Source organism: Cuculus canorus, chromosome 1, assembly GCF_017976375.1.
Source record: "Cuculus canorus isolate bCucCan1 chromosome 1, bCucCan1.pri, whole genome shotgun sequence".
Lineage (NCBI taxonomy): Eukaryota > Metazoa > Chordata > Aves > Cuculiformes > Cuculidae > Cuculus > Cuculus canorus.
Window position 1 is genome coordinate 63979688 of NC_071401.1, and position 27347 is coordinate 64007034.

The 27347-nt window shown below is 43.9% G+C and overlaps 1 protein-coding gene across 1 annotated transcript in view; it reads right to left on the bottom strand.

Moving 5' to 3' along the window:
- SH3RF3 (SH3 domain containing ring finger 3) overlaps window positions 1–26332 on the bottom strand; it is a 251544-nt gene extending 225212 nt beyond the window's left edge. The window contains exon 1 of the mRNA XM_054051428.1: window positions 25903–26332. Coding sequence (XP_053907403.1) covers window positions 25903–26268 — 366 coding nt within the window. The 5' untranslated portion in view covers window positions 26269–26332. The remainder of the gene's footprint in view (window positions 1–25902) is intronic.
- Between the last annotated feature and the right edge of the window lie 1015 nt (window positions 26333–27347).

Here is a 27347-nt window from a genome sequence, read left to right on the forward strand (position 1 = left end):
CCTTCAGGTAGCACTTCCACAATAAGGCTGAGAATTCATACATTTTGCAAAATTTTAACTATTAGCCCTATATGTACATATAATAATACTTATAGCCACATAGAATATGCAGGGGGATGATATCTGGGATAAGCTTCCAGCATTCTTTCACAGTTTGCTGGTCAAACAACACCTAGAATGTTGACTAGTCCTTGACATATGCTGGAATAGTCCCTGACATATGCTGAAAAAGTAGCATGGCAAGCTGTAGGCAATCCAGGAGACTCCTAGAGTGCATCAAAGGTAATTTCTTAACCCAAGGTAACTGACACCCCTACCCGAGGTGATGCAATACTGGGCCTGATGATCACTAATGCAAGTGAGCTCATCAGTGATGACAAGATCGGAGGCAGCCTGGGCTGCATTGATCACGCACTGACGGAGTTCAAGGTCCTGAGGGATATGGGACAGGCTAGGAGTATAATCAGGACCCTAAATTTCAGGAAAGCAGACTTCTAGCTCTTCTTCTAGCTCTTCTAAGCTCCTCTTAGTCAGTAGGACCTCCTGGGATATGGTCCTTCAGGACAAGTGAGTAGAACAGAGCTGGCAAATATTTAGGTATGTTTTCCATAAAACACAAGATTGCTCAGTCGCCAGATGTAGAAAATCAGGCAGGGAAGGGAAGAGACCAGTGTGGCTGTGTTGAGACCTGCTGGTCAAAGTGAATACCAACAGGCGTTGGAACTGGATGATCTTTAAGGTCCCTTCCAACCCAAACCATTCTATGATTCTATGACTTCTCCATTATGAGACATCTGGAGCACTGCTGTGATCAAGGACAAACTACAAATCCCACAGCCTGTCCCTACCACCAGCTCCAGACACTGTTGATGCAGTCTACTGGCAATTATTTCACATTGTCCATATTATAAATTTAAAAAAAAAAAAATCCCAAGGGATCCCAACCTCCTCACGGCCCATCACTGTTCCGGTTTTAATTAAGAGCTGCAACCAAGTGCTTGCGCCCCACGCAGCAAGGTAAAACCCGCGTTCAGGATTGCTCTTCTTCTGAGGCAACTTTTGCAGCTCTTCATGCCAGCAAAGACCTACCTAAAGAGGGGTTGGGGATGTCTGGTTGAGCAATCTGACCTCAACTCCACAAGCTGAAAAGAGTAAGAAAGTAGAAATACGCCTAGTTGCGTGCTCATGCTTGCTGGGAACTGGCTGCTTTTCCAAGTCAAGGGAGAAGGCACCTCATAAAATGCCTGCTAGGGCCAATTTTAAAATATGGGCTCTGTAATGTCTGGATTCCCACAGCTGGAAGGAGGGCACTGGGCAGGGTGCAGCACAGCGCACCCTGACACAAAACACCCTGACATGATGAGCTGACATATGTTGTTCCCATGCTTACAACAAATGGATTCTCAGCTAGCAGAGATGGTTTCCTGTATATCTGAACATACTGTATTTCCTGGGATATTCTAGGAATTTTACCAACATTCTTCCATGCTATTATAGGTACCTATAAACACTAGCAGGGCCTTTTCTGCTCTTTCTGTCATCTTCAAATTTAGTTCTCACACTTGCACAAAAAAAGGCTACTAAGTGACCTGTAGCCTCTGTTGATTCCTGTCATGGGGAGGCAGGTGGCTCATGAATCTTTCCAGAACGACCTCTGGGTTTGCACAGTTGCCTCTCATAAGAGGAGACCATGTGGTCTTATTTATCTTTACAGCATTGGGGGCCAGAGGCCAAAAGCATTCTACTGCCTCATGGAACTTTTAAAAGCAAGAAGAGGATCATGTGAATTACCAGGAGGCACCAGAAGTGACCAGGATCCTGACATGCTGCAGCATCTGTAAGACCATCCAACACACCACATGCACCAAGGCACTTGCTGGCAAGATGGCAGCAGCCATTAGATAGGGTCATTAAGCACTAACCATTCTGCAAGTGAATTTGTAAGTCATCTGGTTAAAGCAAGACTTAATATTGGGATCTTTTCCTAAAAATTACCATGACTTGGCTTGAAACACCATACAAGCAGTCCATGAGGCAAATATGACTGCAGCTAAATGTGCCTGTGAATAAGGGCACCTACAGTGAACATCATGACTGGGCAGAGAGGGAGGAAGCACCACAGGATCACATATCGTTTATCCAGTCTCAGGGAGACATGCTTTAGCAACCTGCAGACTGTCTGGGACACATGGCAGCAGTGTCTCAGGTAAATGCCAGCACGTCTGAACAGCTGGTGTTCAGTGCAGGCTTGTACCACAGAGAGGTCCCTGCTGGTACAGAACATGTGAAACAAAATTGGGCAGCCTGATTTAGTGGGATGTCCCTGCCCATGGCAGGGGGGGTTGGAACTAGATGATCTTTAAGGTCCCTTCAAACCCTAACTATTCTATGATTCTATGAAAATTCTGTGAAAGGCCCTCGACAGAGAGGGAGGGACTCAGACGCTGCTGTGTTTGGTTCACCAAGATAACACCAGCTTTCCTCCCTTTTCACCACCCCACGTGATAGCAGCACAGTAAGGGGCTAGGACCAGGATACATGCTGAGCTGGTGACAGCCTCAAGTGTGCAGAAATGAATGATGACTGCCCTTGGAGGGTTACTGATGGGCTGCACCTAAATGAGTCATGTTACTAAAAGAGCAGACCTTTCAAGTCTCACCGTCTGCACCTTGTCTTTCCCCTGCATATCGAGAACAATCCTCCTGTTCATCCTCCTCCACCTGTTGCCAGCTGTAAAAGTTTAGTGTTCCCATTTCTAACACAATCCTAACATAAGTACAGACAGTAAAAAAGGTGCTATAACCCATTCCTCTATTTTCACATTTGTTTCAGACTGGAATTCGCACCACTTGCTAACCATGTGCTCTACAGGACTTACCAATCCTGCAAGGCTCACAGGACTCATCAAACCTAAAACTGGAGAGTATACTTGCTTCTGAATTCTGCAATGCTTACATTGTCCTATAAATCACTGCCTTGACTCCCTGGCTGCTCATCAGAAGCCAGTATTTTTTCACACCTACAGCACTTAGGACTTTAAGACACATCTATTGCAATCATTACTATGGGATGGTTTACCAAGGCAAAGAAGACACAGGGGTGAAAGAATTCTTTTTTTTTTTTTTTTCAGTAAACACAATCCAGTCATTTTGCTAGACGGAGAATTTGGTCTTGTTGATACTCAAGAATAACCTTTATACGTTCCAACTAGAACTTTCACTTCATATCTCCATTTCTTATGAATATTTCAAGAAGTAGGCTATATATAATTAAAGACACCTGTGACACTTGTAATACTCATTCTCCCTGCAATGGCTGACAAAGAGCAGTAACTCTGAAATTACATTTTATAGTCCTGCTTCTTCCCAACTCCTTCAGCTTCTCTCTCATGAATGAGTCAAGTAGAAGACTTCAGCCATGTTCTTAAGCAATTCCTGATAGAAGGACGCAAGCCACCTCACCTGCATTGCCTCGTGCTAAATAGATATAGACAGGTATAGCTCAAACTGAGTTCAGTAGCTACCCAGAGGAAATTATCTCTAACCTCAAGTCAGCCCTTTATTTCTGCAGAGGACACATCAGACATGTTTAATTGAGAACACGCTGCTAGAGTTAACCACAGGCAAAACTGCTGTAATCGAGATTAACACAAGTATGCATTTAAACCCTCTGCTGAATTGGGGCCTTAAGTGAATATCTCACTTGGGAACAGGGAATTATCATCAGAATACCTACATCTGTAATAGGCCACTGGGAACCGCTTTCAAAATTGCTTCTGAAATATTCTGTTTTCAACATCCTATTATCAACTCTACTTGGGAAGCAAAGCATTTAATTTAGAGAAGCAGTTCAGCAAAACAGATGGGTTGCATGTCACTTCTGGGCTCCTTCAAGACCTGTTTCCTTCTTGTGTTTTGACAACACTCACCAATACCACTGGGAACAATAGTTATGAACCCCATATGCTTTGAATAAACAGAACACCTATATTCAAATTCTAAAGCTGCTTGGCAAGCCCTTTCTATGTCTGTTTCTGAGATTATAAGACTTTGTGACCTCTTTGTTTATCATATTCATCCATTCAATACTACTCACAAAGTGACTGCTTTCTTTGATGGCTTGTGATGAGCCTTGCCAAATTAAATAAAGGGCTCCTTGTTATTAATCTGTTCTGCTGAGGTCTCTTATTTGGCTGAACCTGTTTGTGAAACAATTATAATAGCTATAAATACTTCAGATTGACTCACAGTAGCCCTAAAGCAAAGACAAACTATAAATTTTCAGGACAGGTGACAATTGCCAAAGTTTGAAGGAAAAGAAAGACTCTCATAGCTAAGCAGCTGGAGCAATGTTTGCACTTTCCAGCTCTGCTTTCAGTCATCTACAGCATAGATATGAATATTAAAAAGCATAATCAATCAATAAACTAGCCAAAAACATTCTTTAAAGATTAACACAGAGAGATTAAACTCCTAACAACGCAAGAGCAATAGACGTACAGTTTTAAGGGCTGCTTACTTCTGAAGCCACTGTCTTTACTGCCACAACCTGGCACTGCTCTAGCCACTGCACTGATGTGTTGTTCAGTATCTCTGTTTATGTTCCTGGGCAACTGGTGGCCCTATTGGAGCAGTGGAATTGGACTAGATGTCCTCCAGACGTCCTTGCGAACTTTAATCAGTCTGTGATTCTGTGATCCACCAGTAATGCAAAGGGACACACTATTCATATTTCAGCCCAGATCCTCCTACTTAACCCAGGAGGCAGGTCTGCTGCTTTTCTGGTGCTTTTTCAGTACACCTCTCCAGGTTCTAGTAAGGCCTCTTTCGGCTGTTTCCATGCTACCAAGTGCACATGTTCCTCAATACCCGCAGGAGTCTCAGTCCCTTGGGACAAGACTTGGCTGGGCTGGAAACTCAAGATGCATTACATCTTCCTTCTGATCCTTCATACAAACGTACCTGACAAGTGTTGAATGTGGATAACTCTACCACTCATTATTAAATTGTTTAGAAGGCTTTAAAGCATTAAGTAAGTTGATAGTAGAAGATAATTTTAGAAATTTTATTAATATACATTGCAGCTTTGCAAAACTATGTGTAGAAGTTATGTCTGTGTACGCCCAGCTCAGCTTTAATCCCCTCAATAGGAAATGAGACAATCAAAGTATGATTCAGAAGAAAGAAATGAGTCAAGGCCTTTCCACTGGCAAATATTAGAAAAACAGGCTGATCACAAACAGCCAACAGAGATTCGCATGCCCTGTACAGAAGAAGCAGTATACTGTTTGTTTTAGCAGACAAACAATCTCTTATCAGTAACGTTTATTATTTTTAAGGTTAATATAGCAATGGTTTATATTGAAATAAAATGACAAAACAAAGGTTCCACTCTGATGCAGTGAGTTGAAGTGAGAGCAATGTTTCATTCTTTACAGACTGACCATTTGCTATCCATCTTCAAAGAAAAATGCAGTTCTTGAATCAAAACATTTATATTCTTCCTCATTTGCTTTCCTTCTTGCTACAGGCACTGCTTTGCAAGTTGGTGGTTAGCAGATGAGGATGTGGCTCCTTCGGACCTTTATTGCTGGTGTACAAAGTATTTAAGAGCTACAAGTCCAGGATGGAACTTCCGTGTGGCAAATCTGAACCCTTTCAGAGGGACAGGTGACAGCCCCTCAAGGGCACCACCGAAGGAAATGTGAGAAAGCTGCAGCAGTATAGGCGTTTATTCCCTCTTGACTTTTAAGGGAGGTTTTCAACAGGAGAGGGCGATGCAGCCACAAGCAAACATTTCCCAAGAAATAATTACAGCACCCTTAATCATAAGTTTCAATGCAAGAAACTACCTCACTGTCCATTCTTCAGGGCTCTCTGAAGGACTGCATATGCCATGGGTGGAGTTTACTCTGGACAAGTACTGATTTATAGCAAAGTTATATTTTTACTAAAACTGTTCTATAAACAATAACATCTGTTAGAGGAAAGAAAAAGGTTTTTTTCAGGTTTTCTCCTTTTCCATCCAAATTCATAGAAATAATTTTTTCAGGCAAACCTGTTGGGGCCTGCAGGAAATACATAGAGTTTTAACACAAATTGTTGCCTTTTTTTCTCAGTTTATTCATCAATTCTCTCGCACTGGCAATAACTTCCTATACCATGGATAAATTAAATGTACTAAATGGTTAATATTTTGCAAACTTACTAAACATGTCCTATTTTCCCATGGCAGATGTATCTAAGAGCATCGGTTTCCCATATTGGACAAACATAAGGAGGACTCCCCCATATTTTATCTGCTGCAGTAGACACCAAAAAGGAGAATCACATTTCAAGTCCTCCAGCTTTCCTTGGAAAAACAGAGTGTTTACTCTTTTAAGCCTTCCATGAGGGCCGGGGAGAAATGGTAAAAAAAAAAAAGTAATTATATTAAGGTTTGCAGAGGCAGCATCATAATTTCATGTTTTCCATCTTCTCTAGATATGGAATGATTTCTTCCAGCAATACAGAACAAAGTACTATTTAGCAAGAGAAGTAAATTAAGGCTGTGCTTCATCTTTTTCCTTTGCAACACAATGGAGCTGTCAGTAATATAACCTTGAATGTGTTCATTTTCACACATTAACCCTTTTAGTCCTGTAAATATAAACAGTCTTTTTGTCTCATGGGGGCAAAAGTGCATTTTAAAGGACTAAAAAAATGGAGAACATAAATTTAAAATTTTCATTGTACACATGCATGGATAACCCTCCCATTAGCAAAGAAAAAATGCTTTTTTAAAATTAAAGTTATCATGCTGAAATTATTAACATAACTCTTGGGAAAAATGCATAATCTTTGCATATCAAATGCCAAAGTGACTAAGTGAACTATGTTTAATAAATATTATCTTTGTTTTTGAGTTCATACACTCAGTTAATCATTCACTGATAGGTGAAAAAATATTTTTAAAGTTCTAAGTACAGCGATACCTCTCTCAATGATTTTTCAATGCTCTCAGGAATCTGGAGAGGTACCAGTTGACTTGAAGCTGGTAAATGTTGTCCTCGTCTTCAAGAAGGGCTGCAGGTGTGACCCGAGTAACTACAGGCCTGTTAGTCTCACTTCAGTGCCTGGTCAGATTATGGACAAGATTATTCGATAGTGTTTCTCACAGTATCCTAAACAAAATATCCAGACTACAGCTCAATAAACACACAATGCAGTGGGTGAACAATTGGCTGATGGGTTGGGCTCAAAAGATCATAGTGAATGGGGTTACACTGGGCTGGCAACCAGTTGCTAGTGGGATTCTGCAGGGATCTATTTTAAGACCAGTACTCTTTAATATCTTCATAAATGACCTGGATGCAGGACTTGAAGGTTTAATAACCAAGTTTGCTGATAACATAAAACTGGGGGAAGATGTTGACACTCTTGAAGGCAAAGAGGTCCTACAGAAGGATCTAGACAAATTGGAGAGCTGGGCAATCGCCAATCACATGAAGTTTAACACAGGCAAGTGTCATTTTTTGCACCTGGTACACAGCAACCCTAGAAATACATACAGACTGGGGACCGAAAGGCTGGAGAGCAGCCCTTTGGAAAGGGATTTGGCGGTTCTGGTCAACAGCAAGTTGAACATGAGCCAACAGTGTGCCCTGGCAGCCAAAAGGGCCAACTGTGTCCTTGGGGGCATCAAGCACAGCATTGCTATGCGGTTGAGGGACATGATTGTCCTGCACTGGTGCAGCCCCACCTTGAGTATTGTGTGCAGTTTTGGAGGCCGCAGTATAAAAAGGATATCGAGCTACTGGAAAGTATCTGGAGGAGGCCACAAAATTGGTGAAGAGTCCAGAGGGGGAGTCGTATGAGGAGTGGCTGAAGCCACTTGGTCTCTTCAGCCTGGAGAAGAGATTGAAGGGGGACCTCATAGCAGTTTACTGCTTCTTCACAGAGGAAGGAAGAGGAGCTGATCTCTTCTCTCTGGTGACCAATGATAGGACCCGAGGGAATGTCAGGAGGATGTGCCTGGAGAGGTTTAGGTTGGATATTTGGAAAAGGTTCTTCACTCAGAGAGTTGTGGAGCATTGGAATAGGCTCCCCAGGGAAGTAGCCACGGCACCAAGCCTGACAATACTGAAGAAGCATTTGGACAATGCCCTCGGACACGTGGTGTAAATTTTGGGGTTGTCCTATGGAGGGACAGGAGTTGGACTTGATGATCCTTCTGGGTCCCTTCCAACTCATGTCATTCTGTGATTCTGTGAACTTAACCATTTTAAATTTGATTGGCATCCTGTTCTTTGCAGGTCCCTAAAGGTCTCAAGTCTTCTCTCCTTGGGAGGAGAGCCAGCAGGAGTAACTTGGAGAAGATTAGGCCTCTCAGATCAACAGCGCTTTTACACTGCCACCAAGTTGTACGCTGTCCTGCTGCTCTTAGGTGTATCGCTAAGCACATTCATCTGTGCCACAAAGGGGCTGGCATGCCTGCACTGCTGCCTGCACCACTGCCCACTGCTCATCACTACTGATTTTTGTTCTGTTTTGGGGCAGGGGTGGCATATTTAGTGGGTGCGTGGACTGACTGCATGATCACATGGTGTGTTTCCCACTGAACTAGCATTCATTAGTTATTTGTTTTGACCGCAGAGCCTGGCACAGGGCTGATTACTTATTTCAAGGTATCACTATTCTGTTGTGCAGGGGAGAGGATTTACAAGAGGAAATACAGAAAATGGTAGGCTCTATCACTATATTTTTGAGGCATACAGAATCACAGAATCAAAGAATCACAGAATCACTAGTTTGGAAAAGACCTTTAGGACCAATGAGTCCAGCCATTCCTATCAACCACTAAACCACGTCCCTGAGCACCCCGTCTACCTGTCTTTTAAATATCTCCAGAGATGGTGACTCAACCACCTCCCTGGATGTACCCTCTCAAGTCTAACTGTTCATCAGATCCACTCAAAATAAAATTTTGGGCTCTCTCACTATCAAAGAGGGTGCAGCAAAAATTGTTAATATCATAATTTGTTTTGCATACTTAGTAAGAAAATTTAAACATCCCTTCAAAAGAAAAGCTGGGAACAGCCTTGACCACAAAGTTACCATGGGTGCACGATTCTGCATAGGTGAAGGGAAGATCCAAAAGTAAGAATGATAGTATTTTTTTCAGTATCCTATATTTATCACCACTCATCCACCCTGGAAACAACTATGTCCAGCCCTTGGTTCACAATATACACAACCACAGTCAAAGGATGCAAAGTCCTTCAGTTTGATTAGAGGATACGTTGATCCATGACATCCACCCATCCCTATTCTCTCCTCCCCAAATTCAAGGTGCATTTGAATCACACAGATCCAGTGGTCCTCAGCAATAACCAAAGCTCCTCTACAAGAACTTTTACCTGGGGAGACTGGTCCTGGTCAAGCCAGTCACTTTAATGGACTTACATCATCTTAAAAAAAATATATATAAAAGCAAGTTATGAGCACAGTTGGATCATTTAGCAGCTAACTAACTATATAGAAGCTGTATTTAAAAATAGCCATTATCATCCAGTGAAAGCAAATTAATTATTTAGACATATTTATAGGATTTATAGGGCAACTGAAGCCAAAGTTAGTTAACTGAAATCCTGATAAAAGATTGAAGCTCACACTGGATCTTGTACTGTGAATTTCAAAGTCTTTATTAAATAAAGCCATTAAGCAGGATGATAATCCCTGTGGCCTTAAATATGAATAAGGTGCAATGTAAATAATACAAGGCAAAAATCCAATTTTCATGCAGTGAACTTTCAAATTCTCCGCTGTTTCCATTAAATTACCTTTTATTCAACATATTGTAATGGCACTGAGGGCACATCAGGCTTCCTTGTAATACAATTATTGTTCAGAATAAAAAACGGGTTTTAACTTGAAACAAAAATGTGAAATATTTTATTTGGCTTCTCTCATATGTCAAATGACATGAAAATTGAGAACAAAAGTGTCATAGATGCAACAAAAGAGAAAATAAGCAAAGGAAAAATAAACACATGCAAACAAAAAAGATCCAGAATGTGAAGACAAAAGAAAGAAACAGGGTATATAATAGTAGTTTTCCAGTTAATTTTACAGCAATTTAATACTAGGAAATAGAACAGGAAAACAATTTCAGTAACTAAACTTGGATATAAGCCAAATGGAGCTGTAGCACAGAGTAAAGGAGGTGAAACTCATCAAAGCTCTTTAACCAGAACAAAATCTGGTGTGAAATGTCTGTCATGCTCCTTCCAAACACGAGAATGATGACAAGAGCTTGAGCACATCAAGTGCCACAACAGTACAGTGCTTGAGTCTGGAGGCATGCGATCTGTCCCTGACTCTGCCGTGCTGGTAGCAGGTAATTTTGGATGTGCTTTAATTTCTCATCTACAAAGGGAACACTGTCGTTTACTATTTTTTATAAAGCATTCTGTGGAGTTAAGAAACATTAACTAAAAATACCTCTGTTAAAGAACTGGAAACTGTAACATAAGGTCAAGAATTCACTATTATTGTTCAGAAACAGAATATCCCTACTGGGAAATTTAAACAATCCATTAAGGATGAGACTATACTTGCTATAGATGTCAAACAATTTTTCCACTATAAACAACCTTTCCGTAAATCAAAATAAATCCTCCAGCAAAGTTGTGATGGAATAAAGAGAAGAGAGTGACTCCATATTTATTCAATTTCGTATTCAATTTGTAGGTATTACATCCAAAGAAACCCTTCAGCACAAAAATGCAATTTTCCTTATAGCATTCTCACTGCATCAGGATGTTTAAGGAATCAACAGTAGAGATGTGAACTACTGTAACCTCCCAAAATACATAAACATGTACTGTACAATATTCACTTTTCACTGTCTGTAGCTGTGTCTGCCACGTTCTCTTTTCTGTACTCAGACTCTGGTCATAGAGACACAGAATCCAAGAATGATTTGGGTTAGAAGGGACCTTAAAGATCATCCAGTTCCAACCTCTCTGCAATAGGCAGGGACACCTTTCACTAGATCAAGTTGCTCAAAGCCCCACCCAACTTGATCTTCAACACTTCCAGGGACAGGGTATCCCCAGCTTCTCTGGACAACCTGTTCCACTGTCTCACCAGTCTCATCTAAATCTACCCTCTTTTAGTTTAAAACTGTTACCTTTCATTCTATCACTACAGGCCCTGGTAAAAAAATCTGTATCTGTAACGTAACTCCCTTTAGGTACTAAAAGGCCACAATAAGGTATCCTCAGAACCTTTTCTTCTCCAGACTGAACAACCCCAACTCTCAGATTTTCTTCATCAGAGAGGTGTTCCAGCACTCTGACCATTTTGAGGCCCTCCTCTGGACCCACTTTAACAGGTCCGTGTCTGTTTTGTATGGGGGACCCCAGAGCTGGACACAATACTCCAGATGGTGTCTCACAGGAGCAGAGCAGAGGAGAGAATCATCTCACTTGACCTGGTGGCCACGCTTGTTCTTATGTAGCCCAGGACATAGTTGGCTTTCTGGACTGCAAGTACACAGCGTGACTTTTGTCCAATTTTTCCTTCACCAGTGTTCCCAAATCCTTCTCCACAGAGCTGCTCCCAGTCCATTCATAACCCAGTCTGTACTGATACTGGTGGTTGCCCCGACCCATTTGCAGGATCTTGCACTTGGCCTTGTTGAACTTCATGAGGTTCACATGGGCCCACTCCTCAAGCCTGCTATGGTCCCTCTGGGTAGCAACCCTTCCCTCAGGCATATCAATGGCACCACTGAGCTTGGTATCATCTGCAAACTTGCTGAGGATACACTAAACCCCCCTGGCTGTGTCATTAATAAAGATATTGAACAGTAGCAGTCCCCATACAGGCCCCTGAGGAATACGATGTGTTACTGATCTCCATTGGACATTGACCATTAATTTGGTCGAACTCCACTACAATGCTGCTCATGTGCAGAATGGGTAGGGACAATATCTGAGGTTGCTCAGAAACAGCTCTGCACCACAGGCAGACTGCCATACATGTGGAGGGGCTTCGAGGGCCAAGGAGTGATGGTGATGCAGCAAAGGGACAAGGTCAAGGGGTCACAGGGGCAATGGCGCCAGCTGACCTGATGCTTCCCAGGTGGCTGTGAGCAGTAAGAAGTACTGGTGGCATGAGACCTCACAGCGGCACAGAATGGGCATAAGGAAAACGTGGAAAGCCATGAGGTTTTCCTGAGCTATCACATCCCGTCAAGCCTGATTAAAAACAAAAGCATTCCCACACACCCCAAAGGAGAACCAGCAAAACCCCTACATGGCTCGCACCAACGCGGAGTATGGTGGCAAGGATGCAGCCTCCATGCGAATACTTCATCACTGGCAAAAATGTTTCTTTATGCTTCCTGTGTGTGCAAAGAAAGTAAACACATGAAATAATAAGGAAAAGGTAAATCTATTCATGCCATGCAGAGCAGAAAATAGTAACACCTGGCAGAGCTGAAATGAAGCAATACAGCAACTCCACCAGTGCAAACCATTACCCTGAATAATATTTATACCAGGTCAATGAAGCAAAGCTATTCGAATGATGTTCCTCAAGTTTTTCTTCCTGGGAAGGAGACTATTGCCTTCCAGCAACACTCTCAACAACAGCTATGATGAGGTGCTACGATATTGCTACTTACTACGGTAGAGATTTCTCACACCTCCCACCAAAACTGAGTCAGAATCCTAAAGAGGCCCCCAAGGCTCCCACGTACCCCTAGGAACAGCTTGGGCATCACAGATCTTTCAGTCTTAGCTTTGAAATCTGCAGTCTCTTGGAGCTACAGAGACTGAAGGGGAAGAGGAGATGGAAGTAAAAAAAGAAATCAATTCATCTTTTCTACTACAGAGAAAGACTTTTGCTCTCTTACTACATGCCTAGCAGCACTGCCAAGTAGCAGATTACTCACTTTCCTTCATTAATTACTGAAAAAAACCAAGACGGTGTTTATTTGAAGTTCATTCAGACAAAGCTACTAAACAGTGAGGATACCAAACACTACAACAGTCAGGATCTCCCCATATGATTACTTTCTTGGGACTGTAGCTACATGATTTCAAAAAGCAAAATACTGCTATAAAGGCATCTTTTCATGCATTTCATCAGCCAAGGAAGCTTTTCAGAAGGAAATAAAACAACAAAAATCCCAAAGTAGCCCTTATCACCTTTGCCTCAGATTCCCTCTGGTCTTTATCTGCTCACTGCCAATTGCTTTGGGTTTACATGCTAATAAGACAACTTCAGGCTGACCACAGTTTTTGCTCTGTGTTTGGCTTCTATTTATTTTACCGACATTGCAAAGGAATCACTGATTTGGGGAGTCTACATCACTATCTGAAACCTTTTAAGTCATTGACTGAAAGCACCACAACAGCTGAGGAACCTGAACTCTATCCAGTTTCCCATGATCACTCCCTTTAAATGTGAGTCCAGACTCTTTGAATCCCAACACTGTATCAACAGAAAGTTTCCCCCTGGTAGCTATGTAGAGAATTAAATTAAATATGCTTCTCCTACTCCCAAGAAAACGGCCTGATACTAACAAAAGTCCACTTTCATCACAATTTTGATAACCAAAGGAACTCATTCTCAACTGATCAAATTAGACAGGGAAGGGCCTTCTGACAGGGCAGTGTCCTAGTGCAGAAACTGCCCAGTACTGCATAAGTGTTATCACCTGAACCATCCTCCTGTGCTCATAGGCAGGAAACAGCTGTCACTGTTTTCTAAGCAGGTGGTGGCCTACCTGAAGAGTGATCAAAGCAAGGTGAGTCTAGGGAATTTTAATTTTGTGACAAATTTGCTATGGCACAAGCCCACCAACTCAATTTCAGCTGTAACAATGAGGAAGACACTCATTCGCAACAGTCAGCCATGCCCCTGGTTTGGCAGAGGTTCCCAAGGTCAGAGAGTGGAAAATAAGAGACTCAACAGAGTTCAACAAGCTCTCCAAATCTTATTAGTCTTATTATTGACTACACTCTCAAACTCCAGCCTACAATGCTGTCAGGGCAAATTCTCAATAAACACTCCCCTCATATTTTTAAGATTAAGTTATCGCACAAGTCCTACTCCCACAGGAACCCAAATATCTAAAATGATCCTCTCTAATCTTCTGCACAGCTCTGTGCTGTCATTCAGTATGACTAAACAGGGTATCGTCATCCCATCATTAGCTACTGCTGAGCACAGCCCTCTCCCAGAGTCCCCAACCACTAGCATCACCGGTGACTCGTGAAGCATTTCATCATCCACATGAAACGAGCTCATGTTATGGGTCCCAATCTGGAAGGAGCTCATCTTCTTGGTCCCTCTCTGCACTCACTACACAGAGAAGAGTAACAATGCCCTGTCTGAAAGCCAGGCTAGAAAGGAATCAAATGTGTTAATTTGGAAGATTAACAATTCAATGAGCACCTGCGCCTGTGACTCCACTGCTGACACTGGCAGGTGACCTGGTCCACTGGAAAGCAAGGACACACAGGGAGAATTAAGGGGGGCAGGAGAGCTATAAGCACATCTCTTAGACAGGCTGTTCCTGCCCACCCCTGCTTGCTGAATGTCATCAACTGGCAGTGGAGCATTGCAGGAAGGTGATGATAACGTGGATCCTTTTCTGGAACTTCTGCTAACGCTACTAATGCAGCGGTTTGCTCCTGGGGTTCCTATTTTTAGTAACTTTTATAGGTAAGCAAAACGTTTGGGAGAGGAGATGCAATAGAGACACATCATCACAAACACCCCTCAGTCCTCAGAGGGCTGCAATGACTCGATGCACCAAATCTATTTCCCACTCTCATTCAGGGGCAGAGAGAGTTCATCTTTTCAGCTCTACACACTGCAGAAGGCAGCAAATTTGATGATATATTTTGTATTTTTAAAAAAATAATAGAGTAGACAAAACCAATTCTTAGCAACAGAGATTTCAACAGGATAAAACCCGTATAAACAAACGCTGGAAGCAAAGAAACTGGAAAGCAGAAGCCCTACGGCTCTCTACACCTCTGCTTCTCTTTCAGTGTGCTACTGGCAAGACAAAGGGAGGAAGACACTGACCTTCCCTTTAGCTACTTGCTTCCTTGTTTTTGAATCCTGAGAAGGAGTAGGAGATGGGCATTCAACCCTGCCTGTTGAGTTTTTGTTTGTTAATAAGTATAAAATGACCTCTCCCTGGCTGAACAATATTATTACAGATGCTGGACACTACACAGCCCCCTCTTTAAAGCATGCTAAATTCTTCTAAAAAATAACGACTACAGTGATAGCCCCACCATGGAAATATATACTCAGATAAAAGTGAGACTGACCTCACATAAAAGGAAGTCATGTGTTTATGAAAAGAACAGATAAAACTCCATCTAGGAAAAAAACAGTTTCCTTTCTACAATACAGATCAAAAGTGCTATGCATTCCTTTTAGAAAGTAAAGTATTGATTTTCCATTATAAAAAATATGACAGGTTCATTTTTTACATTGCTACATGACTATGAAATATAAATAATCAGATGTTTTCCACTATGGTCTAACACCATGATTACCTACACAGCTGAAGAGAATAAGCAAAAAAAAAATCATCTCGTGCTTGTCGACTATTATTTTACTGTATTTTATGACCTGTATGTATGTCTGTATTCTCTGGGGGCTTCTTTATTATTTGTTTTAGAAAGGAAGTATGCAAAAGAATGAAGCTCTTATATGAAAACTCTTGGCTGAAACACAAGACGTGCAGGACTGAAAATGAAGTCATCCATGCCTGTGTCTTCTGTGGTGCTACACCCACCCTGCTCGTGAGGAGGGGCAGCCCCAGCGCTGATGAATCCTGCCCACTCCATATGTGGCAGCTCATGCTCCTGTCAGGAAAGCCCGTGGTATTTCTGTCTCTTATCTTGAGACAGTTTAGCACAAAACTGGAAGGAGGCTCAGCAGTGAGGACCAGAAGAACCTGTCACAATGGGCCTCAGCATCCTCAAGGGACAGGTGCCTCCTAGCAGGCTGGTACCCACCCCCCTGCCTTCTGTCCGGCCCACTCCCGTTCCCCTTGCTGGACTACCCTTCCTCCCTCACATGACAAGTGCATATCTGTATTTTCGGGGTGCCTGAGAAGGCTGTCTACATGCATGCCTATCATCCCTCGAGCAGGCATGTGCCATCACTGGGAGGTCACAGCAGGCAGCACACACCTAGAGATGAACCAGGAGCAACCACTGTGCCATGACACATGACACTCAGGCCCATCACACAGCAACAATACTGTATGATTTACTGAACTGGATATGGACTTACCAAGAATGCATGGAATGGACTTTTCTGTCAAAAAACTATACGTTCAGGGAGATACTAAAATTATACACAGGCATACATACATATATTTTTGTTTGTCTTATTTACAGATAAAAAATGTTAACTGAAGTCAATCAAAACAAAATCTTCCCTCTACGTCCCTCTGCTTTACTAGGGTAAAATAATTAAAAATTCATCAATTATTACTATCATTGGAAATGAAAAAGTATCGATTTTCTTATAAGGATGACAATATGGCAAACCTGATACAAGCTGCAATAAAAGCATTTCAAAACATGTAAGAAGGCTGTCAATAAAAAGGCAGTCTGTTACAAGCTGTTTCAAAATGAAATTAGAAATTAAAAACCAAATTCATAAAATCATGTCTTTCTATGGGAACTCACAGAGGAGTTTTTGATTTGACTTAGCCTGAAATTAATCCACAAATAAACACGTTCAATAATATTTACTGGAGCAGTCATTTAGTAAAGTAAATACAATAGTGCCTGTATTTGGCTGACTTCTCGGCTCGTAGTCAGAAGGCAATCAGACAGCAGCACACCAAACAGAGCAGTGCCCCTTTCTTTTTGGTTAGGACTGCAATATCTTTACCCACAGTCCATCCACAACTGCACAATCAAAATTTATGATCTCTCTTTCCCTCTACCCATCTTGCACCTAAGCCCACTTCAATGATAACTGCAGCAATTAATGAACCTTCATCCAGAAGGGGTAAGACTTTAACAGCTTAATGAGACAGTAATACATATTAAAATCAATATTATTCAGATGATGTGTCTATTCTAGTCCTCCGTCTGAAAATAACTGAGACTGTAGGAGAAATGATCATTAGCATTTTGATAACAATCTTGCCAGCCTTCTGTTAAAATATTTTCCCTTTAAACTGAAACGGGAATTTGTTATCTCATGCAAGCAGACCATTCTAAAATTAGCAGAGGCTGATTTGTATTGGTTTGGATCAGATCTTTTGAAAACTTGGAAAAAAAATTAAGGCTAACTTGCCTGAATAATCAGACTCTCATGCCTGTTGCTGTAGCAGCAGAAAGACACTCTAAGCATTGACAAAGAAACAATCTCTTCCTGTAAATACCATTTTCGTGCACAGAAAGGCCCTTCTTAACCATATACAGCATTAGTTTCACTTGTTTGATAAATCATATTCCAGCTGACAGCCAACATGAGGGACAAATTCCTCACTACCACAAATCCCTAAGGTATCTTCCAAGCAAGACGTGGCTGAATGCTGTGGAGCAGGAAAGGGCTTTGCACCTTTGTTCCCTTGCCTTTGAGAGCAGACGAAAATTCCTCGGCATCCCCAAGTTAAGTTATGTTGTGCGATCACCATGGTGAAAGGAAACAGTCCCATCTTTCTCTTTTTTTTAATTAGTGAATCCCATAGCCTTCCCTCTTCTGGCACCCAGTGCTGCAAGCCAAACTGCTGAGTTTCCAAAACGCAACAACATACAGACCTGCTGCAGAAACAGCTTTATAGCATTTACAAGGATGTGCATCCCTTAGAATCCCCTGCCCTCGAGTCAACCACGTGCAAACAGACCAGTCGCACCAAAAATCCCAACTGCTCCTATGACACAAGAACCCAAATTTCAGCTTCGGAAGTGCCAGACACCAGTTATGAGAAGAACCTGACTGTGATTTTCACTATTTAACCCCTCAATAGCTGGCCTACAGGTGCAGAGAAGTATGACTGGTGCCAGAAACCAGACCCTCCTGGTGACTTTCAGAAGAGAGGCAGAGATGGTGTTGCAGGTCCACCAGCTCCTTTGGGCAGATTAGGGGGCCCATCGCCTGAGTTCACAGGTGACCCCAGTTAACAGTGACCAGCACACAGCAAGCTCTGTGGAGCTGATATAAGTTATGCTTAACAGACTGGGCAGCAAGTGCTCTTAATTCCAGATGTTTTACATTTTTCTCTCTACTTTTGAAAACAAAATGTCATTTTAATACCGAAAGTAATATTTTCTTCTCCTGTCCTTCCCCTGAACTGAGAGTCATCTCATGTACATGTATCATTAAATTAATGTTTGTTCCTTTTAACCAAATAAAAGTGTTCAAATTATATGCAAGGACAAATTATTGGGTACATGCTGTGGGGTTTTTTTAAAGCTACTCAAACAGTTTTAAAGGTTTTTAAGCAATGATCTAGCAACATAAGCAAAACTTCCCGCAAAGAGGAGGTAACGAGTTTAACATTACTGCTGAGGAAGACAGTAACAGAGCCAAGCGAGTAAAACTAGCATATCAGCAACCCCCCTGCCATCCCAAATTGTCAGGAAAAGGCACGGCTCAAGCTGTCAGAGGAATCCGAACTGGTGGAATAAACAGGATTTGAGGCTACTACATGGGAAGAACCTGTTCCCAGGCCCATCTGGACAACGCACTAGAAGTTTTTCTAACTGTTTTCACCCTCGTTTTTCAGTTTGAGGTGGGTTTTTTTTCACTTTCTCTTTTGCATGACAGTCAGGTCAGTAACTTTCCAGCCAAAGCACCAGTCTACTCCATGCAAGAGTCTTCTGTAATCGTGAGCAGTTTGGTTTGGTGCAGGACAAGGGATAAATAGGTAGCTTTAAGCTGGCACTGCTTTTCCCTATTGCTCTCTCCCCAGCTGCAGAAGCACAGCTGCTGTGAGAGCTGGGGCAAGGCCAAGGTCACGCAGCTTTCTCAAATCCCGTAGTTTATCTTTGTCCAGGCTCTCATGTCCTATTAGAATTAATCTTAGGTTCTTCCCATGACAGTTTACCCCAGATTGGGAAAACCTGTTGTAAAATATCAGATTTTAACAAGAGTACATCGAAAACACTCTCAAAAATTCAGCTCAATATGTGATGTGCTGGAAAGCTGAAACCACATGCATCCTGAGCAGTTTTGGTCTGCAGGAACTGAAGAGTTCCTGAAACTTGAATAAATCCAGCACAGCAGAGGTCAGCAATTACAATGTTGCAATGCTTAAAGACATTAATCAGGGTGAAATATTAGTTACAACTGACCTTTTGCAGCTGACCAAACGGCTTCTAAGGAAGAGCACACTTCAAAAAAACAAAAGTGGCATCCCATAGTTACAGATGTTACAGGTAGGTTACTCAAGTGCAAGACGGAATGACGGTTTTTGTCTGAAATTTAAGCAGTGCTTCTTAACAGACAGCATGAAATGTAGTACAAAGTAGTGAAATTAGAGGGGAAATTCAAACTACGACAGCGTACACCTCAAGAAGTACCAGAAACACTTCTGAAGTTGAAACAGCAACAGGACTATTAAACTAAAATTATGGGACAGCAAACTAAAATAACCCTAGACAATAAGATCATCCTTCCTACAGCATAAAACCCTCCACAGCATAAGTAAAATATTATTGTAGCATTTTATGGGGCAGCTTGTTGACTGTATGGAGACAGCTTTGTCTAGAAAGAGTAGTATGGCACGTGTAGTCAGCCCATGACCTGCGAGTACAGGCACACGGCATCAACAGCCATCGACTTCAGCCAGTCTGACCTGTTGGGCACCCTGCCAGCACCAGGAATCTGCCTGAACATGAACTGATAAGATTAAAAACAAGGAATACAGTGTACTGTTACAGCCCTTACAGAGTGCTCATTGCTGCATCTCTGCACCGACGTTCCCTGTGAACAAAGTGCAGCATCTCTGCCAAACCCCACTCAACAGAAGAAAATAACTGTGTTAGCTTCAGGGTATACAATCGTCACTTTTTAATCTCCCCAAATCCCAACATCCCAGCCTCTCTAGTAATAACTCCGCATTTGTAAGGCAGCTTCCCTCTGAAGATTGCAAAGCCCATAAGGGTAGGTAGTGCTACTGGGGCAGGTTTTCAGCTGGGAAATGTGAAGCTCAGATAGTTCATGCAGCTCACTAGAGGTCAATGGCCACATCCTGCACAGGACCACGCTCTCCATGCCTTTCCAGCCTTAAAACCACAACAGTATGTCTCCCCAAACAGCAGAGGTTTAAGGGAGGTGGGGAAAATTTGTGAAAACTAAAATATGCATAGGATCTCAGGGCTAAAAGTCTACATGCTTTCTTTTTGAGTTACCAGCTACCAAACACTAAACACTATCATACACTCAGCATTACCAGCATTTCTCACAAATCATTCACAGGGATGACATGCAGAGATTAAACTTAGTATTCACATTTGACAGCAGAAGGAGTCACACAGACTCATGTCACACTGACACAAACCAATAGGGAGGGTCTGGGGCTAGTGGCACAAAGTCTTATCCACAGCTCACAACTCTCCTAGGAGTGACTAAGCAACTGCTGGCTGGCCATTCCAGCCCAGAAGGAAAAGTTCACTGTCAACACTGGCACCCTTTGGTCACATCAGGCCCATAATTCATTCTTCTAGTGTGCAAGTAAAAATTGCAGGACCATCCAAAGGCAGCTGATAATATACTATTTTTGGGAAACATAATGGCCTTAAAGATGATACCAGAAAATGGCATGTATTCTGAAAAGCGTAAGAGTTCAGTGAATGTTGAATTTATCTAACTCAGCCCCTTGGCATTCCTCTATCCTACGCTCCCTAATTTCTGTGAGAACAGCTTTAATTACTAGGGTTTTAAATAATCCTGGCTATATTTTTTGCAGTACTCTTCTTTATGACTGTTAATCTCCTGCACTGAAATACACTTTTTAGCCTTCTGACAGACAAAAAAAATTCCTCAAGATCAAAGACTTTGACATGTGGAATATCAGTCCTATGTGGATGGCTTTACAACAAAGTTCAAGTACTGGCCAGCCAAACTACAGTATCAGAAGCAAATAAATCAGATAGAAAGAGCAAAACCAAGGTAAATCCATGGGCCTAGGCATACTGTGCACTGCTGACAACAATGGCACTCTAATCTGTGCACGTCTGATCATGAAAAAGCCAAATTGAGAAGCCTCCTTTGCCCAAGACAAAGTACGACCCCTACACAACTCACTGCTGCTTGTAACTGTTAGAAATGCATATAAACGCCAGGCTTTATCTGCTCCCTCTTGTGTAACCCAGAGTGGGATCTTCACCTGACACACACTGTATCCAAGAAAGGTGGCTGTGGAAAATCACTGCAAGGTCTGCTCCACATTCAATCCACTGTAACCAGTGTAGGATGAGGCAGGACTCTCATGAAAAATAATGACTCAATGTCTCTTTGGATAATTTCTACAAATAGAAAAACCAAAAAACTTAGATAGCAAATTAGCACCGTTCTCTTTTTGCTTGCAAAACTGCTGTGAAGCCAAGGGTAGTAACCTTTCCCCTGAGCTAGCAAATGGCAGCCTTCCACCCGAAACAGTGAAATAGCTCTGTGAAGCTGATACACGGGCAAAGCATCCAGTTCAACACAGGGAAGCACAGCCCATCCATCACTTCATGGATGCTGACACATCATTTTCCTTATGCACACATCTTACTCTCTACCATTAACTATACCCCGTGTGGTAACACACGGCATACCTATTTGTCACTTCAGCCATGTTCCCTCTTCTGGGAAAACCGAGACACATGTTTTGTTTTTCTAGGTTGTTTCTTTTTCATGCAAATGTTGTTCTCAGTTTACATTGCAAGCAAGCAAGCAATAAACCCTGCACCTGGAGTGGGAGATGCCTGGTTTGAGAGGCAATTACTAAACTTGCATACATTTAGCTGGGATTAGATCTTGAGAACTCCTCAAAACAATTCTAAGTGATAAAAACTGCAGTAATTGTTAAAAAAAAAAACCAAATCCTGAACCCCACACTCAGTAAAGGTGACAGATTTACCATAATGCCTCTACAATCTAAGGGAGCCATTTACTTTGACAGAACCTGAATTCCCCGAGCAATTCTACAGTGGTAATGGAAACAGAGGAGCCAATAAATTATAACCTTGTGTGTAATGCGCCTACCATTATAAACCACTCTTAGCCTCCTGCTTTATACCCTGGGGGGGGGCACTCTAACAGTTGCTGGATTTCCTTTCCCTCACTCTTCCAGCGTGTTCTTTCAGCAGTTGGACTCTTTTATAATGCCTAATATCATATTCTGTATTTACATAGCATCATTAATGTGAACCTCTCAAAATACACTAAACCATGTAGAGACAGACTACTGTTTTTTTAGAGTCTGAAATTGAGACATTGGGAGACTAACTGGCTGACCAAAGGTCAAATACCACTATATATCAATAAAATCTCAAATATTTTTGAAGCTTATATTAGTAGATACTAGATCTCTCATTCTGAAGATGTATACCGCATATCCCAAAACACTCACAGGATTTTGGAAGTATTTCTGGAAAAAAGGGTTTTGACATCTTTCAGAACAGCCACAGATCATCCTCAGCCCAGCCCCTTTCACACTGGGTTTCAGCACTCTGGATAGACCAATCTGTGATAAACGCCCGGAAAAGAAGGACAGAAGACAGATCAAGAAATACAAAACTCACAGAATTTGACAAAGTGATAAAAAACATTCATTCATTTCAGAAAATAATCATCTATGCAAAGAAGGCTTCCACAAAGTACAAGGTGTAGAAGCAAAACACGGGCGTAACAGCAACACGGAAGCTTGCCCTGCTCTGTCTTCTAAGGTTAATTAAAATTCTCAGAGAAACAGATCCCTGGCGTGATTCTAACATATCGGTCCGAGGATCTGGGCAAGACTGAAGTCTGATAGAAATGACCTTGGCTCTCTGCCATTACATTTCACAACTAGCAGTTTCCTTTCTAACCGAAAAAGCTCATAATGTTATGTCCCACTTAACATACCGCATTACCTAAAATGAAAGATTAATTAATAAAATAGCGTAATTTGCATTTAAGCCCCAGGCAGTAAATCTACAGTAATTTCTGAAAATTAATATATATATATACACATATGTCCAAGAGAATCACTTCAGCTTTCTCAAAAGGAGCTAAACTGACAAAGACCAACACAGAATGAAAGGGATGCAATTCCACTCTTCAGTATCAACGTCGAAAAGCATAATTCTAGGCTGGTTTGTACTATCTATTGTTTAGTACAGAGAGAGGTACTGCACTCCTGTCTCCAGGATAGCTTAGCAATCAGCTGTATCAGCAGCTCCAAGGAGGATTATTCTCCCCTGCTGCTTTTTTTAAAAGCAGATTAGTTCAGACTTTCTTTCACTGTAATGAACCTTGTAAGGATCAAGCACATTGCATTGATTTCCAGGATAAAATTGTGCGGTCAGTCAAAAGGCCAAGCAAACAGTTTTACAGACACAGTCTGTCCCAGCAGACCCACTGCCCTAGAATCACTCATTAGCCCCAGCAAGGGGAAAAAAATTGCACTTGTTAACCATGAAAGCCAAAATGTGATGCGTAACTTTGTTTTCTACCAAATTCAAACAGCTAACAGTCCATGCAGAAGCAGACATCAGAACTGAAGATGCTCAACAAAATGCTATTCAATCAAAGCCATAAAATAATAGAACACAATGTATTTTCATTTACTATGTGGTACCCGCAATAACAGCTAGGGGAGCATCTTCTTAAAAACCTGCCAATTTATGTTAAAATAATAAAAATTCAACTTCTCTAAAAACTCATGTTTACATATAAAATTACTCTCAAGTAACTTTTGCCATCAGTATTTCCTCACATGCACAACCCCCGGCACATCCTAACTTGACTAGGATTAAAAGATATGAAAACCAGATTGTCTTCTTGCTGGAGGGTCACAAAAGCTTGGTCAAAGCACGAGACCCTTCCTGTGCAACACAAGTCCTGCAGGTACAATAAGCCTTCCATACAGACCCCACCTCCTGTAAGACACCACTATCTGGGCATCAAAACAGACCATGAGGATATCATAACTTGAACAATCTAATAAATGCAAACTTCCCTTTTTGTAACGCTGAAATTCAAGATTACAAGAGTTGTCTGCTACGACAAAGCCTCAATCCTAAGTTTAGTTGAAAAACAAATAAGCAAAAAAAGTAGTGGGCAGAATCCCATTGCTTTTTTTCTTCTTTAAATTTGACGTGTTATTATTAAATATCTGAAGATCATCGCAGTCCGCAGCTCAGTAATAAAGGATGTACCCTTCCAGAAATACTGCCAAGCATACTTCACTTCAAACTCCAAAACTGAATTTTATGGAACAATGTATGGTATTTGCCATCATATCCTGTAGGCAAAACTTCAAAACGCCAGTACAGGTCTATTCATTTTTCTCAGGAAAAAAGAAAGGAAATGAATTAATTGAAACATTTACTATAGTGGTACAACTTCACAAGGAATCTCTGCATTGACCTTTCCAAATCAAAAGCCTTTACACTTAACTACCGCTCAAGCAGATTTCATGAAAGATCAAAGACAATTAAATGTATCCTCTATATATATATGACATTAGAAAGAAGATGAAGTTCACAGTCTTCAGAGCATTTCCATTTCAAAGTATCCTAAAGAGGTCCTAAAGTAAATTTTATCATATCGAATTACACAATAACACAGAACGCCGAGGAAAACTGATATTGTCCCCTCTGAGTCAATGAATCCCTCGCCATGGATTTTAAAGGGAGTGAGATAGGGCACTCCAGTGCAGTTTTAAAATAAATAAATGCATACGTCGTAGCGCTCGCCTTCAATAAAGCTTCTACATAAAAACCTTATCCATAAAAATGAAATTACGTTCCCTCGAGATGGGAGACTTCGGCTTCAAATCCCACTGGATCCCGGCTGTCAGGACTCTGCGTGGTTGGAACGAACCGCACCGGCAGTATCCCGCGAGCGGAGGGGAAAGACTCGGGACATGAAAGCGCTGCGGACGGGACCGGCCGAGCATTTTTAGCGCCTTATTCCGGTCGGCAGCTCCTGCCCGCACCTGACAGGCACCTGGCACGCCGGATAAAAGCGCTTCCCGGCCACTTTGTGTTTCCTAAATCCGGGAGCCGCGTCCAGCTCTTAGAATCATAGAACCATGAAATCGTTAAGGTTGGAAAAGACCTCTAAGATCATCAAGTCCAACCATCAACACAATACCAACGTGCATATTAAACCACGTCCCGAAGCGCCACAACTACAAGCTTTTTGAACCCCTCCAGGGATGGAGACTGCCCCACCGCCCCGGGCAGCCTCTGCCAGGGCTTCACCACTCTTTCAATAAAGCCGTTTTTCCTAATCTCCAATCTAAACCTCCCCTGGCACAAGTTGAGGCCATTTCCTCTTATCCTATCACTTGCTACTTGGGACAAGAAAGACAGATTTTATGTCTTTGGTGATTTTATTTCCACCTCCCATATTTGCCTCCTCCAGCGTTAACACCAAAAGAACCGGCGCTAAGCAGGATTTGACAGAAGCCCTCCAGCAGCTGGGGGGGAGTGGGGGAGATGGTGTCCACGCATCATCTCTGACCTGGCATAAATCTTTGGGGGGGTCTCGCCTTCACCCAGCGTGGCAAGGATGAGACGTGGGGTCAGCTCTGCTGCGGGAGCTGCGGGGAAGCCGGTCGGAGCCCGTCCCGCCGCCTGGAGCGTTTGGAAGCCATCCCCGTCCAAGCCATCACGGGGGCCACCCGCAAGCCCCCCTCCCCCGGCACACCGTGACCCACCTTGGCCAGCAGGGCGCTGCGGCTGGCGGCCGCCAGTTCCCGCAGGCTGGCGGCGGCGCTGGGGGCGGCTGCGGGCTGGGGGTACGCGGGGGCCCCGGCGCTGCCGCTGGCGCCCCCGGCGGCGCGGGGCCGCTGTCGGATGCCGTCCAGGAGGCGGACGAGGAGGATGTTGGCGGGCAGCTCGTCCACGCCGCAGCCCACCAGGATGCGGCACTCCGGGCAGCGCAGCTCGTGCCGCGAGCTGACGATGCTCTCCAGGCAGCGGCGGCAGAAGGTGTGCTGGCACGGCAGCACCTTGGCCGTGGTGTCCAGCCGCTCCAGGCACACGGAGCACTCCAGCAGGTCCAGCAGCGACGACTCGTCCATCGCCGCCGCCGGCTCCCGCTCCGCCGCTCCGCCGCCGCTCCGCCGCCCCCTCGCCTCCGCCTCCGCCCCCGCCCCGCCGCCGCCGCCGCCGCCTCCGCCTCCGCTGTGCGGGGCAGCGCAGGGCCCCGCCGCCCCTAGGGCCGCCGCGGGTGGCGGGGGGCGGCGGGGGGCATCGGGGGGGCGGCGGCGGGGCTGCCCGCGGGGGGCGCTGCCAGCGGCGCGGGGGAATGGAGGGAGGGCACCTGCCTGCCTCGTCGCGGCTCAGCGGCTGCGGAGGAGCCCGGCGGGTCCCGGCGGGGCGGGGAGCAGCGGGGAGCCCCGCGGCACGGCGGCCGCCCCGCAGGCGGTCGCCGCCCGCCCCGCCGCCGCTCCGTGCCTCCCTGTAACCCGACCCAGCAGGGCTTGCCGCCCGCCTGCCTCCATCGCCGCTCCCTCCTCCTCCTCCTCCTCCTCCTAGTGGACGGACACTGCCGGCGGAGGAGAACCCCTTGGGGAAGCCGGGGACACCCGAGAGGAGGCGTGGGAAAGTCCCCCCCAGGCGCCCCGAGAGGAGCGGGGGTCGCTGTGGCCGAGAAGGGGTCGCTGGTCACGACCTGCCCTCGGGGGGGGGGGAGAAGAGGGGGGCACCGCCCGCCCAGCGCTCCGGGAGAGGCGCCGGGGATGGAGCTGCCGTCCGGCCCCGCCATCCCTGGCGGCGCGGCGCCCCCTGGCGGGCAGCCCCGGAGCATCGGTTCTGGGCCCCTCGCTACAAGGACGGTGTTGAGGCTCTGGAGCGTGTCCAGAGTGGAGCAAGGAAGCTGGTGAGGGGGCTGGAGAACAAGACTTATGAGGAGCGGCTGAGGGAACTGGGGTTGTTCAGCCTGGAGAAGAGGATGCTGAGGGGAGACCTTATTGTTCTCTACAACTACCTGAAAGGAGGTTGTGGAGAGGAGGGAGCTGGCCTCTTCTCCCAAGTGACAGGGGACAGGACAAGGGGGAATGGCCTCAAGCTCTGCCAGGGGAGGTTCAGGCTGGATATCAGAAAAAAATTTTTCACAGAAGGGGTCATGGGGCACTGGCAGAGGCTGCCCGGGGAGGTG